The following is a 19,042-nucleotide window of genomic DNA, read 5'->3' as shown; positions in this document are numbered from 1 at the left end:
CCGCGAGATCTGGGAGGTGGGGCGGGGCCGGAAGTTGGGCCCTCTCGCGAGGCCCAGCGGAGCGGAGACCGGAGGCCGCGAACGCTGTGGAGGTCGTTGGAGTCACTTGCTTGCCACCAGTTCCTTCACTTGCTGGTCCGCGCCCTGCCTGCCCTAGCCATGCTGTCCGCCCTCGCCCGGCCTGCCGGCGCCGCTTTCCGCCGCAGCTTCAGCACCTCGGCCCAGGTAGGCCTTACGAGGGGCTGGCTGCAGGCGGAAGCCCCCGGCCTGGGGCACGTGCGTTTCTGGCCCGCGAGTTGCCCTGACCCCGGTCCAGCCTGCTCCACGGGGCCGCCGGGTACGGGCCGGCGGCCGTGACACCCTAGGCCGCCCCTGATACTGGGCGGAAAGTGCGGGAGAGAGGAGGGAGGTAGCCCAACTCCAGAACCGGTGCACTTTTCCCATCCTTAGCTCATTCCCGGGTTCCGCGGAGGGCCTGTTCTTGGACTGCACCCCTTCAGTTTTGAGAAGCCAGGGCTCTGGGGCCAAAAGTAATTTATGTTTTTATACAGCTTTGAGTAAATAACCTTGTTCTTCTTGCAGCATACAAATAAAGTATAATTATTAGTTCCATAACTGTACTGTGGTGCAGACAGACGTACTGAGGGTAGAGAGCTGGTCCGTGGTTACACAGTCGTTTGGCTAGAGGATTAAAATTCAACTCTCCTGACCACTGTCAATAGCTTTTGGATCAGCAAGCCTTTCCTCTAAGGACCTAAAGAATGCTTCATTTTAAGGACCTTTCTAAAAGATCCTTATGCTGTGGTGTACTGGGCCTAACCCCTAGGTGTTTTAACAGGCCAATACTTGGCTTGGGACTATTAAAGCCTAAACTATTTTTAGCTATTTCTTCTAGGACAGTGGTTCTCAAACTCTGGTGTGTGCAGAATCCCCTGAAAGCTAATAAAGATCAGAGGCCCAGATTCATTGAAGAAGGGTAGGACCTGGGCCTCTGTATTTTTACCAAGTGTCCCAGGCGATTCTGATACAACCAGAATCAGAACCCAGGAGATGCCCACATTGCCACACCCAAAAGGGAGTTGATAATTAAAGGAGAATCCAGATTTCTTATTTAGCTTGTCCTTCAGATCATTCTTCTGTGAGTTTAATTCATTTGGAAAATATATTGAGTATCTGTGCTTGCCAAGAGTGGGGCTGGGTATTGCAGGGGATACCAAGATGAATGAGAAGTGGCACTTGAGATCAGCCAAAAATGAGTAAACTTAAGGCAAGTAGGGGTGATGAAAATTGATGCTGAGGAGTGGCAGGAGGAGCTGACCAAAAGTAAGACAGCGGGATTTACTGACAGACGATTTGATGAGGGGTCCTGAGAGAAGGAGGAGCATGAAGGACACGAAGCCTTTGGTGTTTGCTGAGATGGGAAAAAGACTGCTGGAAGAGAGTGGTTTGGAGCAGGCAGAGGATATTAGGAGCTCAGTTTTAAATATGTTGAGTTTTAAATGCCTATTATATATACAAGGAGAGATGTTGAGAAAGTAGTGTGTCAGAAAGGTGAGCTTGAGCCAAATGTTACATTGGTCTTCACATACTGTATTCTTTGGAGTAAACATGTTGAGTACAACAACCTCAATATATGTATTACTACAGCTACATACTAGTGTAGTTGAGGTCTGTTCAGAAGGTATCCAGCCATGTAATGTGAGAAGCAAGGACATTTACTGAAGAAGATACAAGAACATTGTACACAGGACAGTGATGCCTCAATCCCCTTCAAAGTAGGCACCTTAGGACCTCACACAGTTCTCCCAGTTGCCTGAATCTCATCAATGGTCTGAAATCTCTTCCCTTTCAAAGGTGATTTTAGTTTTGGGAAAAGCTAGAAATTGCAGAGGGCCAAATCTGGGCTGTAGGAAGGCCAAGTCACCTGGGTGATTTGATGTTTCACCAAAAACCTCTGCATGAAATGTGATGCATGAGTGGGCCTGTGGTTGTGATGGAGCTGTCAATCACCAGTTGCCCATAGATGTAGCCTTCTGAGTTATTGGAATAGTTTCTGCATAAGGAATGAATGTTCAACCTTAATGCAAAATGTGGTGCAGATGCATGGCTCTGCTTGCTCAGTCATTTTGAATGTGACAGCCACCCAGCACACTCAACAGAGTCTACCGTCCCCAATGACTAATACAGTGAAGTTGTCATTGTTCACACATGCACATTCCAGTCCTCTCTCCTTGGCTGCCAGGTTACATCGATGTCGTGTAAACTGTGTTCCTTATATTAACAATGGCTGGACTTTTTCCAGACAGACCTCATGTTATAACAAATAAAAAACTAAGAGACTTTAAAAAGCAAAAGTGTAAATGAAAGTAGTGCTACTGCATGTCCATTTTCAAAACAGTTGCTAAGCAGTGTGCTGTTGACAAACACTTCTCAACTTAGAAGAGGTTACTGAGTTTGGAGACAGATCTTTTCCAAAGAGATGATGAGCTAACATCTGCAGTACCAAAGATTCTCACTTAATTGTAAAGCTTCCACCACTAAAGGGATGTGTTTTTATAAATGCTAACTAAGGTGATGAAATTCTGTAATGTACAGACAGGAACATCACCTCAGCACACTGAAAACAGCAGCTCAAGTGAGGAGGTCATCCACTTCCCCACCTCCCTGTGTTCATCTCCTTATCATATGGGACTGATTGGCTAAGGACCCTGCTGAGGGAATTGGGTCAGCCTGTTTCTTGGTAGAGTTTAATTCTTTATCAGATAAAAATAAAAACACGACTTTAACATCTTTATCTTGTACCCCAGTGGAATTGTCTTGTGCCCCCACGGTGGAACCATTGCCCTGGTCAGCCTTGGAAGCCATGCTGAGTAATTCGGGCATGAGGAACTTCAGAAGCAAGGAAATGGTTAAAACTTTAAATTTTATGAAGGGTAGTTTGGAGGTGGTGCTGATGACCAAGTTAGATCATGGGAAGTATGTTTGAGGTGCTGAGTCCTTCATGTCCTAACTGAGTGTCTCTAACAAGGGAAGAGGCAGAAGCTGGTTCCAAAGGGTGTTTCTTTTTTTTTTTTTAAGATTTTATTTTTTTATTTATAGAGAGGGAAGGGAGGGAGAAAGAGAGAGAGAGAAACATCAGTGTACGGTTGCTGGGGGTCATGGCCTGCAATCCAGGCATGTGCCCTGACTGGGAATCGAACCTGCAACACTTTGGTTCGCAGCCGACACTCAATCCACTGAGCTACGCCAGCCAGGGCTCTGGTTCCAAAGTTTTAAGTTGGGGAGAACACAGGTGCCATTGGGGATGGGAGAGGTTGAGAGGATCAATTTATCTAGACAGTTGGGTTTGTGGGATCAGTGGAATGCCTAAAACAGCTGGGAATGTGGAATTGGAATTTGGGAGTCCCTGGGATTAGGGGAAAAGATATGGGAGTGGTAATTGAAGATCTGGAAGTGGATATGATTACCAGATCGGGTTCTGAGTTGGTCTGGCTAGTGAAGTCAAGGATTCACCTTTAAAGCATCAACTTAAAAAATAATTTCAAATCTTAGTTGTAGTGTGTGCTTTTTGAGTTTTCACTGAACAGATTGCATTGTGTGGGGTTGTTTTGGTTCGGGGCTTGTTTGGTTTGATTTTTGTTTCTGGTAGTGAAAGCATGGTTTTACCAACATCAGTTGCTGCAGAATACAGTGTGCAGCAACATTGTGAGGACCCAAAGTAGACTGCAGCCCCAGATGACCACACAAAGTTCTTTGTGTTCTTGTCCCTGCTGTTTTTTCTCAGTTTGTTTCCTAACTTTCTGACCACAGCCTGCCTGCCAATCAGGAATAAGCTCCCTTCTCATTTGTGACTTTAGATTAGAAACAACAACATTAAGATTGGCTGGAATTTTGGTTAGGCCCAGAATGAGACCTAAAGAAGAAGAATGTCTTTAGTACAGTAGGAATGAGCTCCAGGGCAGGACTTAGATCTATTTTCTTTAATACTCTCTTTAAGAGACCAAATTCAAGACTCAAATCGCCTATGTTTGGCTTGTATACTAGCTTCATCACTTGCTATCTATGTGAGGCTGGGTATTTTACAACCTCTGTGCTTCAGTTCCTCATCTGTAAAATGAGTCTGTTAATATTGCTTAAAAGAGTTGTAAGAATTACATGAGGAAAGACTAAGTTCAGTGCCTGCCACAGAGCAGACCCTGATAAATGGCCAGCTGTCATCATTTTGTTTCCAGTGTTCCCAGTAAATGAGGTAGCTGGATGGCTTGAGTTTGGGGCCGAGTATTTCTTTGTAATAAATTCTGCCCTCCATAGGAAAGATCACCAAGAAGCAGGCATTGAATTGGTGGTTAAAAATATCTGGGGTGGGGGTGGCCTTAAGTATCAGTTCATCATCCTTCACAGACTCTTCCTCCCGCCCCCTACATGCTGGTGTTCTTACTGCTCTTCTCACTCTGTTCCCTTTTGTGTCTTGTCCATGTCCATGGCTTCCATTAATCCCGAGAAAGACACTATGACCCCTAGACCAAGCCCTTTGTCTGGGGACTTACCAGGCACATGCATGTATCTGAATGTTTCAAGTGGCCCAAACTCAACATGCAAGCAATGCATTATCCTTTTTCCCAAACCCCTTATCCCTCCTCATTTCCTTCCGTGTGTAAAGACAGTGCTGTCCAGTCCAGCCAGAAAGTCGTCACCTTAGATTCCTCCCTCTACTCACCACTTAGATGAATGAAGAAAGGGAGGGGGTAACTTGAATCTATTGCTACTATTCCTCAAGCCACTCATAGCCTGCCCACCCTTGCTGCTGCATTTATTCCACCCTTCGGTTGCTCTTAGACTACTGCAGTAGTCTCCTTGCTTCCATTCTCATGCATTTCCACTCCATCTTCTTCTCTGCCTCGTATTTTTCTGATACAAATTTGGTCACGTTCTTCCCAGCTTATGAGGCCCTTCAGTGGTTCCCCGTTGCTTACAAGGACTTCGATATTGTGTGCTTGGCCCTACCTCTTCCTTTCTCTATATGTATCCAACAGTGCTCAAGTCGTAAAGAACTGCTGGGGCTGCTTCCGTGAGTGGGCCACGCTCCATGTCTCCCCGCCCCCCATATCTGCCTGGTAAACTACCTACCCTCAAAACCCCCTCCAACAGTTTATTCTTCCCTGTTTGTGCTGCTGCTCTTCCTAGTATATGCCTCTGTGGCACTTGTCACACTAGGTGCCATTTAAGTTTCCCTGTCTTTCACTTTATAGGTCTTACTAACACTAAGAAAGCCAGTCTGGCACCTGGCACATAGAAATTTGGTGACTGTTGAATTGTAATGAGCCTTAATGGATGAATATCAGCCACTTTGGAAAACAGTCTGGCAGTTTCTAAAAAGATTAAACATGGAGTTGACACATGACTCGTCAGTTCCACTCCTTGGTGTATACCTAAGAGAATTAAAAGCATGTCTATACAAAAACTTACACATGCATATTCAAAGCAGTGCTATTGATTATAGCCAAAGGTAGGAACAACCCAATTGTCCAGCTGATGAATGGCTAAACGAAATGTGGCAGGCAAAGCCATATGATGAGTATTATTCAACCATAGAAAGAAATGGGCCCTGGCTGGTGTGGCTCACTGGATTGAGTGCCAGCCTGTGAACTAGAATCACCAGTTCGATTCCTAGTTAGGGCACATGCCTGGGTTGCAGGTCCATCCCTAGTGGGGGCACACGAGAGGCAACCACACATGGACATTTCTCTTCCCCCCTCCCTTCCTCTCTGGTCATAAATAAATAAATCTTTTTTTCAAAAGAGAAATGGGGTACCAATATGTGCCACAACATGGATGAACCTTGGAAACATTATGGTCAGTAAAAGAAGCCAACACAAAAGGCCGCATGTTACGAGATGCCATTCATATGGGAAACATCCAGCGTAGGCAAAGGCAAATCCATAGGGTCGAAAGTAGGTGAGCGGTTGCTAGGGGTTATAGGGCAATGGGAAGTAAGGCATTGGGTTTCTTTGTAAAGGATAATGGTTCTACAACTCTGCCTATGCTAAAACCATTGGATTGTACATTTTAAATGAGTGGACTATGTAGGGAAATAACATCTCAATAAAGCTATTTGTTTGTTTTAATAAATGCAACTAGATGATGACCAGTTATTAGATCTAGTTAGCTCTGGAGCAGCTGTTGGAAGTCACGTAATATGACTTCAGTTCCGGTAAGCTGATCAGTGAAGTGATACAAAAGCATCTAGTCTGGCCTTTCAGATGTTAATGAGACAGTCTAGTTTCTTTGGAAACCCCCCCACACACACACTACTAAACTATCACTTTTTAAACTGTTTTTGACATGCCAGAGCCAACTGCAGCTTGTTCTGCTCAGCTTGGTGGGGAGCAGTAGTAACTCTCAAACCTCAGCGGATGTCAGAATCACTTGGGGAAACTTGGTAGCAGTATAAAGTCCCAAACCAGATCCTCTGTGACTGGCCCTCTGTTATTTTTGTTTCTGTTTTTTGTTTGTTTGTTTGTTTGTTTTTGTTTTGTTTTCATTTGTTTTTAAGTTCAGCCTGTAATTCTGGTACACACCAAAATTTGGGAACTGATGTGGAGTAAGGAGTCTGAGACTGCAAATCTGTCTTGCCTGGTAGAAAAGCTTTTTAAATATACACATCCCTCATAAGCCTGCCTTAGGCTTTAGCTGAGATGTTGCTAGAATCTTCCCTGATCCTTGTTCCCCAGATAGCTGATTGCCATCCCACCCCACACCCCTCCTGCACACAGTTTATACCGGTAGGTCTTTTCCCTTAGCTTCTCACACATCTCTTTACTTGTCCCTTCTAGAGCTGGCAGGGGCCTTTGTTCCTGCAGTCCCACGTGTGATGACTAGCCCATTGGTAGGTGCTAAGTAAATGGTTATCGTTTTTAAAACTGCAGATTGAAAGTAAGGCTGCTGTTACCGGGCCAGCTTCCTGAAAGAGTAAAGCTTACTCATCTTTCAGAGGGTATTTGAGGTAGGACCCTATTACAACCTTTATAGACTTCAGTTTTCCTGAGCCAAGCCTTAAACTTCACAAGGAAACAGGATCTTTGGACCAGTGAAAATACAGTTGTGTCTTCCTTTGGCACCTGTGCGATAAAGGATGATGGTGCAGCCCTGGCTAGGCAGCTCAGTTGGTTAGGGCAGCATCCCTATATACCAAGATCATGGGTTCTGTCTCTGGTCAGGGCGCACACAAGAAGCAACCAATGAATGCATATGTCTCTCCCTCTGCTCTCTAAAAATTAACAAATATATTTTTTAAAGCCAATGCAGTAATGTACAGGAGGTATCCTTTTAATGTGAATCCATTTAATGCTGATTCCATCCTAAGAGTTCTTCCTCTCTGCCTCTTTTTAGAACAATGCGAAAGTAGCTGTGCTCGGGGCTTCCGGAGGAATCGGGCAGCCCCTTTCGCTTCTCCTGAAGAACAGCCCTTTGGTGAGCCGCCTGACCCTCTACGATATTGCTCACACACCCGGAGTGGCTGCAGATCTGAGCCACATTGAGACCAGAGCGACTGTGAAAGGTAACGGGCACACTGGCCCTGGAGCATTTGCACCCCTTCTCTCCAGCAGACCGAGGTCCAAGTTTGCAGTAAGATCCTTGGATGAAACTAGGTGTTTGGAGATGGGATTTCTGTGTTCGGTTTAGAGTTAACTTTACAAATCATCACGCCTTTTTGGACTTGTCTATAAAAATTTAAATAATAGTGTGTTTCAGAAAAATAAACGTGGTCTGATCTTCCCTTTTGTAATTTGTCCTAACTTGAAAGGTAACATGAGGATGGGGAGGGGGGACCTCCTGCGGGGACTTGGGGCAGTAAGAAACGCTGTTCCTGGTCATCGCAGGCCGCCTTCCCATGCCATGGGCCAGCTCTCCACCCAGGGAGACCTTGGCCAGCTTCCCCAGAGCATGGCCACCTCAGGGAAGTCTGCCTTCCTATTCGGGAAATGTGCGTATGTTACCCAAAAAGTAATTCATAATTGCATATAATTATATATATGCTGCTTATTTTACCTTCACACCTTAGCAACATTTCTCATGTCACCAATTCTTGATGTAATCAGTTTCGAAGCAATACTATAATTTATCACTTACTTAGTATTATTCCCAGGCTGTGGACCATTGGGCTCTTTCCTGTTTTTCTCTACTATAAATATATAAGCTATGGTAAACATTCTCATCTTTTTTTAAGATTTTACTTATTTTTAAAGATTTTTATTTTTATTTATTTTTAGAGAGACAGGGCGGTGGGGGAGAAAGAGAGGGAGAGAAGTATCAATGTGTGAGAGAAATGATTCTTTGCCCTAACCAGGGACCTGGCTGGCAACCCAGGCATATAGCCTGACCGGGAATCAGCCTGTGACCTTTTAGTTTGTGAGACGACACCCAATCCACTGGGCCACACCAGTGAGGGCCTTGTTTATTTTTAGAGAGAGGGGGAGGTGGAGAAGAAAGAGAGGGAGAGAAACATGGATCCAGGAATTGAACCAGAGACTTTTTACTTTGCAGGACAGTGCCCAACCCACTGAGCACACTGGTCAGGGCGAACATCCTCAACTTTATTATATTTTGTTTCTTAGATGTGTAAAAGCAGAATTAGTATGACTAGTTTAAGGTTTTCGCTATAAAGTACCTAATCACTGTCCAGAAAGGTGTAAACAGCACAGGAGGCTGACTCTCATTTGTTCATGAGCCTTTCGTAGTCGCCCTGAACTTGTTTGCTCATTTGTTTTTGTGTTGTAGACTTGATTTTCTTCAAGCTCTCGCAAATAAGGAAAAAGTTAATCAAAATCAAAACAGATTTGGTCATTGGAGCAAATGTCCCCAAAATCCTTAAAAGTAGACCTTATTCCCCTAGATGCTAGGAATAAGCAAAATACGTGCTAATAATTCGAGTTCTTATGTATCAGCACACAGGGCTTTTTTCACGGCCTTCAGTGTGCCCTCTGGCCTGACCTGAGGTGGAGCTCTCTCTAGGAAGAACATGAGGTAGAATAGGCAGCTCTTCTAACGGGGAGCCGAGCAGGTGCTAGTGAGTAAAGATGAGTGGCCGACTTGGTTTGGTTTCCCACCAACCTGGAGAGTTAATCCATTCTGAGTCTGGGTCTCGGACAAATGGAGACCGGAGGAAAGTGGAGTGAAGGGGGCATTCCTGCCAGCCAGAAGTGTCAGATTCACAGGGCGGTAGTCCTCCAGGGAAAGGAAGCACGCCACAGGTGGGCCTGCCAGCCTTTCCTGTGGCCGGTGGTCACGATGCAGGTGGGGTCATCCTTGTGGGTGTGTCCCCACAGGTGAGCTAGTCCCACCAGGTCACAAATGATAAGATTGCTCTTATGGGTGTTCTTCTAGGCTACCTCGGACCTGAGCAGCTGCCAGACTGCCTGAAAGGCTGTGATTTGGTAGTTATTCCAGCTGGAGTCCCGAGAAAACCAGGTGTGTGCTTGAAAGCCCCCCCCCAACATCTCCCTGCAAGTCAGATGAGGAAGTAGTTTTCTGTGAAAAATGGAGCTAGTCAGATCTCTCTGCTGCAGAAAACATTCTGAAAGTTCTCCATTGCCTGCAGCATAAAGATCAAGGCCTCCAGGTACCCCCCTGCCCAGAATGCCCTTTCTTCCACCTGTCTCCCTAACCCTAACCCTAACCCTAACCTTAACGCTTACCATACCCCTTGGGAACCCTTCCTGATTCCCCTCCCCCTGCCCCACCCCCACACGTCTCTGTTTGGGCACCTGTCACACTGGGCTGTTTTCCCTGCAAGACAGATGAACAGAAACCCTGTCCATGTTGGAATTTCCTGTAACAGCTAACACACAGCACTTGGCACATAGGAAATGTCTCCCTGTGTTTTGTGAACATCTTGAATTGGATTATTCTCAGGTATGACACGGGATGACCTGTTCAACACCAATGCCACAATCGTGGCCACCCTGACTGCTGCCTGTGCCCAGCACTGCCCTGAGGCCATGATCTGCATCATCGCAAACCCGGTGAGTGCTGCTGGCACTGTGTGAGAGCTCACAGTCGGTAGGGGTGTGCTGATGGCATGGGGGCGTACTCAGACTCACACACCAAAGTGGGAAGTCGGGTGAACTACATCTGTTCCCTAAGGATGCCTTCTGGCAGAGACTGAGTTTGAACCTGATTTTTCCATCAATTAACTGTATGCCTTTGGGCAAATCACTTCCCTTCTCTGAACCTTAGTTTCTCCACCTGGAAAATCCAGCCATGATTTGGTAGCTTATGGACTTTTATTGTGCTGTACCAAGGGTTTGCAATTCCTGGTTCCTTAGCATTCCCTCATTTACAGATAAAGGCCCCAACTCCTAAGGAGTTGACGTAGTCTGCCCAGGGTTACCGTGCACAGTGACAGGGCTGGGACTGCACCCTGCAACCTCTGAGCGTTAGCCCTGGGCTGTGCTGTGTTTTGTTGGGAGTGGCCGTTGTTCAGGCATAAGTTCTGGCTGGAGCAAGAATACCCTGTGGAGCCATCACCACATTTTTGATAGTCCAGGGGTCTCGTGCATGTTTGAACTGTGGACTCGGGCCACCGAGGGAAGAGCCCCTACTGCAGTCTGAACCCTGGCTCCTTTGTTCATGTGGAGGGGAAATGAGCACTCCAGCTGGGCAGGAGGTGCGCCTGCTGTGGCCTGCTCTTGTCGCTCCATGGCTGTGCTCGCAGAATGCAGGGCGAATTATGCCTCTCTCTTGGATTTACTAGGTTAACTCCACCATCCCCATCACCAGTGAAGTTTTCAAGAAACATGGAGTATACAACCCCAATAAGATCTTTGGGGTGACAACCCTGGATGTTGTCAGAGCCAACACTTTCGTTGCAGAACTGAAGGTAAGAGCCACATCAGGTGTTTTTCGTGCTCCCTTTTCTGAACTTCTCCGGGCCATCCTTGGCTCACATATGGGCATAGAAGACACCAGGGCACTAACAGGTCACTTAGAACTTGGGAGTTTTAAATGTTTTTAATGGCTTGCCTCCTTGGTGGGAAGTAGCTCCCACAATTTGGGGGACGGCATCTAAAGAGCAGGCCCCTGCAGGGTTGAGCCAGCCAGTGTCGGGCTTGACTCGGCCTGCTCCTCTTCTGCTTCTCCCTGATGCATCCAGGGTTCGGGCTTTCTCTGGGTTTCTCATTGCCTAGACTCACCAGGAGTTTGTGTTCTTTCTCAGGCCTGATTACCCAGGGAACCCCACCCCCACCCCGTTTCCTAGCTCAGGGCCGCACCGCCCCTTGTCATTGTTACAGGCTTGAGTCAGGCAGAGGAGACAAGGCAGCCGAGAGATAGGAGACTTCTCGCAGGCAGAATGAGGACTCAGGCTTTGTCAAAGCCTAGGGGCGAGGGCTGATCACTGCCTTTTTCCACAGCCCCCAAGTCCTTCCCTGAGGGCCTTCCCACGTGATCATGCCTATCATAGATTGTTCTGCCCTTGGGGGAATCTTTCCAATCATTGACTAACTGATCAAGCAATGGGGGCCAGGCAAGGAGCAGAAGCGGTGCTCTTGCCAGGGAGATGAGCTTTGTCTCCTTTGTGGCTTCTGGTCCAGAGGTCTCTCACTCAGCCTTAGCCATGGAGGGGTTGCAGCTCCTGAAGCCAGGCAGGGCAGTTCCCAGCATCTCCCCCTTTCTTCTTTTTAAATCAATTGTTGTTAAGTCCAAGATCATTGCCTCTAGAAACTAGTGTTAACAGGAATTATTCGCTAACCGTTACATAAATTATTATATAAATCCTGAGCGTTCAGAATTGTTGTCCCTAGGCTATAGTTCTGGCTCCCCTTGTTGGGTTACCTGTGGTAGCTTTCCTCGGAGAGGTCCGATCTTGCCAGTTGTCTGCTGCTTCTTGGGCTGCAGGGCTCATCCTGAGCTGGGTTTGCCACCAGCACTAGGTTTGGGGTCCTTGGTGCCTTTCACAACTCGCTGTCTGATCTTTGTTATTGTGAATCTAGCAGAATCACTTACTTTGGCCACAAAAAGTCTCCTTCTTGAACTTGAGGTCATTTTTTGATCTGATTTTTGCAGATGAGGGGTGCCTCTCTAAAGTAGGGGACACTGTACACAGCTTGGTGAGAAGTGCACACACAGGACTGTTGGACTTGACTTTACTCCCCCATGCACCAGGCAGGCCTGCCTCTGAAGTACTGGTGCCGCCCCGCTTCAGCCTGCCCTGTGACACGTTCCTCAGGCGCAGTTCTGGGTGTGGGTGTCACCACGGTCCAGAAGACATGGCTCCAGGCCGTGGCTGCTCTGTGGAGAGGCACTTGAATTCAAGAGATAATTTAATTGAATAACTGGTTCAGTTCGGTGTATGTTGTGTGATTCCCTTGAGTCAAGAAAGGCTTTGTGGAAGAGATCACATTGGAGCTGAGAGTGCGCGGGCCGGGGTGCCGGGACCCCAGTTCCCCAGGAGCAGCAGTGCCCATTCTCTGAGGGCTCCCGGGGCGCTGCCCGCTTTCAGAGCACTCCGTGTGCCCAGGCCCTGCTCATGTGCACAGTGCAGTAGCTGCGTGTGGCTGTTAAATCAGATCAATAAAATGAGAAATTCATGTCTTCCGTCACACTGGCCAGACTTCAGATAGCCACATATGGCCTCTGTGTTCTTGCAGGGAATCCTATTAGATGGTGCTATCTTAGCCTAGAAGTGGTACTGTTTGAGGTGGAGACGGGGGATCTCGGCCCCTCCCAGAGAATTAGTGCTTGACATGCCTCAGTTACGGAAGTGCCCTCACTTCCCTCAGGCTGTCTGGCATTCTAGAGAATTCCTGAAGAGTCAAAACTGACCCCGAAGCTCCCAGTGCCTGGTTCCTCCCTCAGCCCTCTCGGCCACCTTCCCCTTCCCCAGGCTCATGAGTGTTTCTGGTTCACATTCCATACTTTGCTGATGTGGTGCGTGTTCTTCATTGCTGCTGGCCTTTGCTCATTTTGCCCAGAGTATGCTTCCCCTGGGGAAGGCTTCCTGTTTCTTCCCAGGTGAAGTTAGGGCAGGCCCAGGAAGCCTTGCCCCACTGACGAAGTGTTCCCCTGGGTTCCATAGTGACGTTTCTTTGTGTTTGTCTCATGAGACAATAAGTTTCTCAAAAGCAGGGGCTTTGTCTGTTTATGCCTGTGTCCTGGTAGCGGGCACAACACCTTGGCCTCCGAGGGTCCTGCTGTGCCCACCCCCTAGAGGCTGAGCCTCCCTTCTTGGGTGAGGCTGGTTCCCAACTTAGGTTAGGGCTGTTCTCTTCAGCAGCTGCAGCATTTGGAGAACATGGCATCATTTTGGGACCGCTTACCTCTGTCCCATAACTCCCCCCAGATTTTTATTACTTTATTTTTTACAGTCATAAATAGTTCACAGATTCTCTAGGGCATTGTCCCTCCGTTTAGCAAACGCACCAGCCTCTTCCAGTGAGCCCACTAACAGGCCAGGGTGTTCTGACCCTTGCCAGTTTTGTTCTTTCTGTCCCAATTGCTGTTTGAATTGAAGCCCAGAGTTGTCGCCCCTGGGCTTCCTGGAATTGTTTTTGAATTTTACCCTGAAATGCACGAAAGGAAATTTGACGTCTTGTCTGTGAGAGTGTGAGCACCCGAGTCTGGGCTTGTGCAGGGGAGTAGCATCGTCTGTGAGGAAGAGACTGTCGTTCTTTGATTCTGAGAAGAAGGCACCGCTTGCAGGGGTGGCTACAGTGAGGCAGTTTTCAACGCACTATAAAGGGAAAACCTCATCGTGAACTCAAGATGACAAGTTACTCCTCACTACGTGTGTTCAGACTTCTGAGACCAGGGGCAGGGCCGTGGTAGATCTGAGCAAGGCTGGCGTCAGTCTCGTCTCTGATTTCTTTGTTTTATTCTGAGTTCTGTGGGGTTTTCCAATATTGGTGCTTTGGTGGATGTGTCATGTTTTATGCCTAAAAGAGCTTGTTAAAAATTAACCAAGCTGCTCTGGCTGGTGTGGCTCAATGGATTGAGCACTGGCCTGCAAACCGAAGGGGTTGCCAGTTTGATTCCCTGTCTAGGGTGCATGCCTGGGTTGCGGGTCAGGTCTCCTGTAGGAGGTGCATGAGAGGCAACCACACATTGATATTTCTCTGTCTTTCTTCCTTTTTTCCCCTCTGTCTAAAAATAAATAAAAATCGTAAACAAACAAACAATTAATCAAGCTTCACACTTTGTTGACCAGAGTTTGGATCCAGCCCGAGTCAATGTCCCTGTCATTGGAGGCCACGCTGGGAAGACCATCATCCCTTTGATCTCTCAGGTGGGTGTGCACCCTTGCCAGGAAGCCTTAATCCCATGACCGCCTTTGAGAGGTTCCACTGGGAGGCACTCTGTACAGACTGACAAAGGTCTACCCGTCTGTGTAGTCTGAAAGGGTTCTTGCTGTGGTGCAGCCCAGCCCCAGTTGTCCGGGGTGTCTGGACTGGTGTGGGGCCTGGCTAGGTGCCCATGTTTCAGGAGCCCACAGCCGTGTGCAGTGAGTGTAGTCGGAAGGTGCTCAGACAAGGCAAGCACTGCGAGGGAGGAGATGCATGCAATCAGCATCACCACCCCTGAGCATAATGCACTGAGAAGGACACACGGTATCTGTGGTATTCCTGCCAAAACTGCATGACCTTACAAGAAAATCCCGTGGAAACACCTTACAGATCCCAGCTGATGAGCCTTCTGCAAAATGAGAGTGCTCTTGCCAAGTGTCAGAAAAGATTAGCAGGACCGAGGAACTGTGAGAGAAGAGACAGAGTAGACGCGGGTGAAATGACGTAGTCTGTTGCCAGTGAGGTCCTGAATAGGAACTTGGAACAGCAGAGAGACAGCAGTGGGAAAACCAGTGGTGTTTAAATAAGGTCTGCAGTTCAGTTAGTAATGCACTGATACTTATCTCCTGTCCTTCACGTAAAGTGTTACCATGAGGGTAAGACAGGTGAGGGAAATCCTTGTACTGCTTTTACAACTTTTCTTGAAGTCTAAAATGAGTCCAAAACATAAAAAGTTCTTAAAAAACGAGTAGGGACCTCCCAACGAAGTTGACTCTTTGAAGAAAGGCTCTTGGTTTCCCATGTAGTGGTGACGCGAGAGACCCTCTGGGAGGCGGGTGAGGACAGTGCGTGCAGGAGCTGGGCGCGGTGCCTGCAGCCAGAACCTGCTCACGGGACCCCTGTGTCTCTGGCTTGTAGTGTACCCCGAAGGTGGACTTCCCCCAGGACCAGCTGACAGCCCTCACCGGGCGCATCCAGGAGGCCGGCACCGAGGTGGTGAAGGCTAAGGCTGGAGCAGGTAGGTTTCTCGGAGGCAGTTCGTGGGTGGGGCGCTGATGCCAGAGGCCCTGTTGAGAAAGAGTTCAGAGTTGAAGACTACAGGGGCCTGGGCAAGGAGCAAATGCTTGCTGAGTTTCCTGTTTGTTCCCATTCATGACTTTGTGAATTGAGGGATGCTGGCCTAAAGGCTCTACAACTAAAGCTGAGATTTTGGCAGATGCTTGGTTTAGCTGGTGGGGCGGGCTCACCTGTATCTTCCAGCCTCTGTGCTAGCTGGGCTGACCTCTGTGTCCTCCTAGGCTCTGCCACCCTGTCCATGGCATATGCTGGAGCCCGGTTTGTCTTTTCCCTTGTGGATGCAATCAACGGAAAGGAAGGAGTTGTCGAATGTTCCTTTGTTAAATCCCAAGAAACGGACTGTCCCTATTTCTCTACACCATTGCTGCTGGGGGTACGTATCCTGGAGGCTGGGTCTCTTGACTGTAGAACAAGCAATCTCTCAAAGACTCGGGAGCTCTGCCCTGTCTGGTCACTTCATAATTCAGAGTTCCTTTGTGCGGTCATTGCACCTCACCGCATTTGTCTGGTGTGTGCTTGGGTTTTTGAGGGCGGAGGTACATCGCAGCATTAAGAGCAGGGAGGAACTGTGGGATTGGCACCTCCTGGCACAGGTATTTCATTGCCCAGGGGTCTGACAGCTGGTCATCAGTGGCTGCCTGGGTGTGTTTTCTGATGAGACCCTCGTTCCATCTCAGAGCAGCCCATGGGCAGCTCTGAAAGAAGAGGCTTCGCCACACCAGTCTCCCTGTAGCTTATTAGACTTGTCCATTCCTGTCCTGACCTCAGGGCCTGCCAGCCTGATCCCCCGCCACAGAGGTCTAGAGATGGTGTGCAGCTGCTCCTTCCAGTTCAGGCATCCTGGTTTCTTGCTCCCTGTCCCCCTGGTTTTCCTTCTGGGAATGTGCTGCTGATCATTCCCTAGAAACTCATGGTATCTGGACGGAGCCCATCTGGTGTTCTGCTAGCTTCAGCCGGACTCTTTTTGGTTCAGTTGACTCTTGAATCTTTGGTGAGCCAATATCCCTAGGTCTCACTCACACAGACCATCAAGCCAGGTCTCCATTTCTTAGGTGTGGGCAGCTGCTGAAATCAGGCAGATGTGTGCTGGCCTTCACCTCATTCCCAGAAAGAAACTTTTTAGTGACTTGCTGGTCACTAAATATACCCAGAGGCCCTTCCCACAGACACCGAGATGTTAAAAAGATCAATAAGACGTGGCCCCAGGCCTCAGGGGCTCCGTGCGGTGGAGAGACTGACGCTGAAACACGTTAATTCAGTGACGCATTCAGCACAGGCATGTGCGGGATGCGGCGAGGCCTGTGAGAAGGAGCACAGGGGGCTGGCTGGCTGTCCAAGTCGGGAAGGGCCTTTCAAGGAGGTGGGCGGTGGCAGAGACACTGTCAGACATCTGCCTACTGAAACCCATTGGATTCAGGTGGGTATTAAAATGTTTCTTTAGTCCTTTACCAACTTGGGAAACACACTAGAACCCAAAAGTATGCTCCATGGGAGGGAGCATAACATCAAGTGCTACTAATTATCGAGAACTTGATGTGCCAAATCACCCACGTGTATTCACAGCCTCCCTCGAGGTAGGTAGTGCCCTTATTTTATACATGAGGAAGCCAGCTTGGTGTGGGAACCACTGTCTAGGACACAAGCGAGGTGACGGCCCACGTCCCTAGGACTAACTGAACCCCGAGCTCCGGGAGCTCGCAGCCCCTCCGCAGCTGCCCACAGCCACAGTGCAGATAGTCTAGGCAGAGCTGGTGAAGTTTCAAGTTAGGTTTTCCATAAAAAACTCATTCATGGAAACTAACTTTGTTGTAAAACTTTTCTGCCTCCCTTTCAGAAAAAGGGCATCGAGAAGAATCTAGGCATCGGCAAAGTCTCCCCTTTCGAAGAGAAGATGATCGCTGAGGCCATTCCTGAGCTGAAAGCCTCTATCAAGAAAGGAGAAGACTTTGTAAAGAACATGAAATAAGAGCAGTTAGTGAGCAGTCCATTTCCTTAACTTATTATGGCATCATGTCACTGTAAAGGAATTTCCGATATCTTTGTATTTCAATCTGCTTTGATGAGGAGTATTGTATTAACTTGACCATCCCTTCCAAATCATGGGTCTACTGATGCATCAATAAAAGTGGGTTTTGATTTTCTTTTTCAAGGTATCTTTCATAAATATTGTGCTTTCGGCCCCATTAGAGCTGACTGCAGAGTGTCTGGCATCTCTTCACAAATCAGAACTAGATGTTATTTAAATATTAGACTGAAGCAAGATGGTTTCGCCAGTAGCTTTAAGAAAGCCTAGCATACCAGTTGCTGCTCCTGCCAGCCCTCCTCTTCGCACCACTGCGTCCCTCAGCGTGTAAACTGAGAAGGGGCAGCTCAGTGGCTGGGGCCAGGCCATTGCTTTCTGTCCCTATTTCTGTGTGGTGGTTTCCAGCTAAGCAAACAGTACCATTTTCTACATTGGGGCTGTGTTGGCTGACCACTGTCCCACTCTGGATTTTGTCCTCTTCTGTTGGAGCCACGTGACTGTGACATCCCATAGTCAGTGTTGTGAGGAAAGTTGGGGTGGGGGCAGGGACGACCAAACCACCAGCTGTGGTGGCAGGACCCAAGACACAGTGCTGTCTGTCCTGAGGGAAAGGCGGCTCTGCGTCTGTCTTCCTCAGTGACCTGGAAGAGACTTTGTTGTACAGGCTGGGCTTAGGACAAATCTGGGGCATTAAAAGGGGACCTGATTCCCTTCAGTGCTGGGTGCCATTGGCCCCCCAGAGCCATGGCCCCTGAAGTGGAAACAGCTCCACACCTGAGAGAGCTTTGGTAATGGGCAGTGTCCGTCCACTGAAGGGTGAAGGGGCAGGCAGGGGTGCAGCTGTGCCCAGTGGAACTCAAACATGGGTTTTACAGTCCAGAGTGATGTTGTTTTGTTAAACAGTAATATATGTTCATTGTTTGAAACCTAGAATGTAGCCAAAAAATAAAGCAGGAAGTAGTCACCAGTAATAAACAGTATTTATTCTCTTGATTTTGCATATTTCAAAAAGTTGAGATAATACTTCATGTGCCATTTTACAGCCTGTTCTGGTTATCTGTTCATGTGTAACACACACACACACCTCTAACCTAGCTGCTTTCAAGCCATTTTATTATGTCCCAGATTCTGCAGGTCGACAGGGCTGGGTGGTTCTGCTCCAGTTTCAAGGGCCTGGCTGGCTTGGCACCTTCAAGGTGATGGTTCGGGCACGTAGCTGGTGTTGGGGGATGCTGGGAAGTTGGGTGTCTCTGTGAGGTCTCGGTCCTCATTCTCCACAGGGCCTCTGCTGCAGGGCAGGCAAGTTTCTGAACAGCTCCGGGTTCCCTCAGTGCGAGGGCAGTAGCTGCCAGGCAGCAAGGCTTACGCTCACAGCCGGCACATCCTCAGTCCTGCCACACTGGTGAGAGCCGGTCAAGTCCAGAGGCCCGGGGGGCGGTGCCGACCACACCCGGCCTGAGGACCAGGAGGCCTGGATCTGTGAGAGCCAGCTTTGGGGACTGGCTGCCTCACCTGAGTCATGCTGGGAGTGTGGACGCAGTTTCTTATGTCACTGTTTTTTCACATTTCAAAAATGTATCTCAAACTGTGCATAAAGGAGTAAAAACAAATTGAAAATGTACCTGTTATGAGGATGGTATTAGTTCAAATACAGGGTCCAGCA

General features: G+C 48.2%; 1 protein-coding gene across 1 annotated transcript; it reads left to right on the top strand.

The window, feature by feature from the left end:
- The first annotated feature begins 10 nt into the window (after positions 1-10).
- Positions 11-18,346, top strand: MDH2 (malate dehydrogenase 2). The gene is made up of 9 exons (XM_028522162.2): positions 11-225; positions 7,390-7,558; positions 9,385-9,468; positions 9,913-10,022; positions 10,754-10,879; positions 14,204-14,281; positions 15,198-15,297; positions 15,578-15,729; positions 17,191-18,346. Exons 1-9 carry the CDS (start codon positions 160-162, stop codon positions 17,320-17,322), a joined length of 1,017 nt encoding a protein of 338 aa, XP_028377963.1. The 5' UTR covers positions 11-159; the 3' UTR covers positions 17,323-18,346.
- The last annotated feature ends 696 nt before the right edge of the window (positions 18,347-19,042 follow it).

The sequence above is a fragment of the Phyllostomus discolor genome, chromosome 3 (assembly GCF_004126475.2).
Source record: "Phyllostomus discolor isolate MPI-MPIP mPhyDis1 chromosome 3, mPhyDis1.pri.v3, whole genome shotgun sequence".
Lineage (NCBI taxonomy): Eukaryota > Metazoa > Chordata > Mammalia > Chiroptera > Phyllostomidae > Phyllostomus > Phyllostomus discolor.
This window is presented reverse-complemented; position numbering and strand designations above follow the sequence as displayed.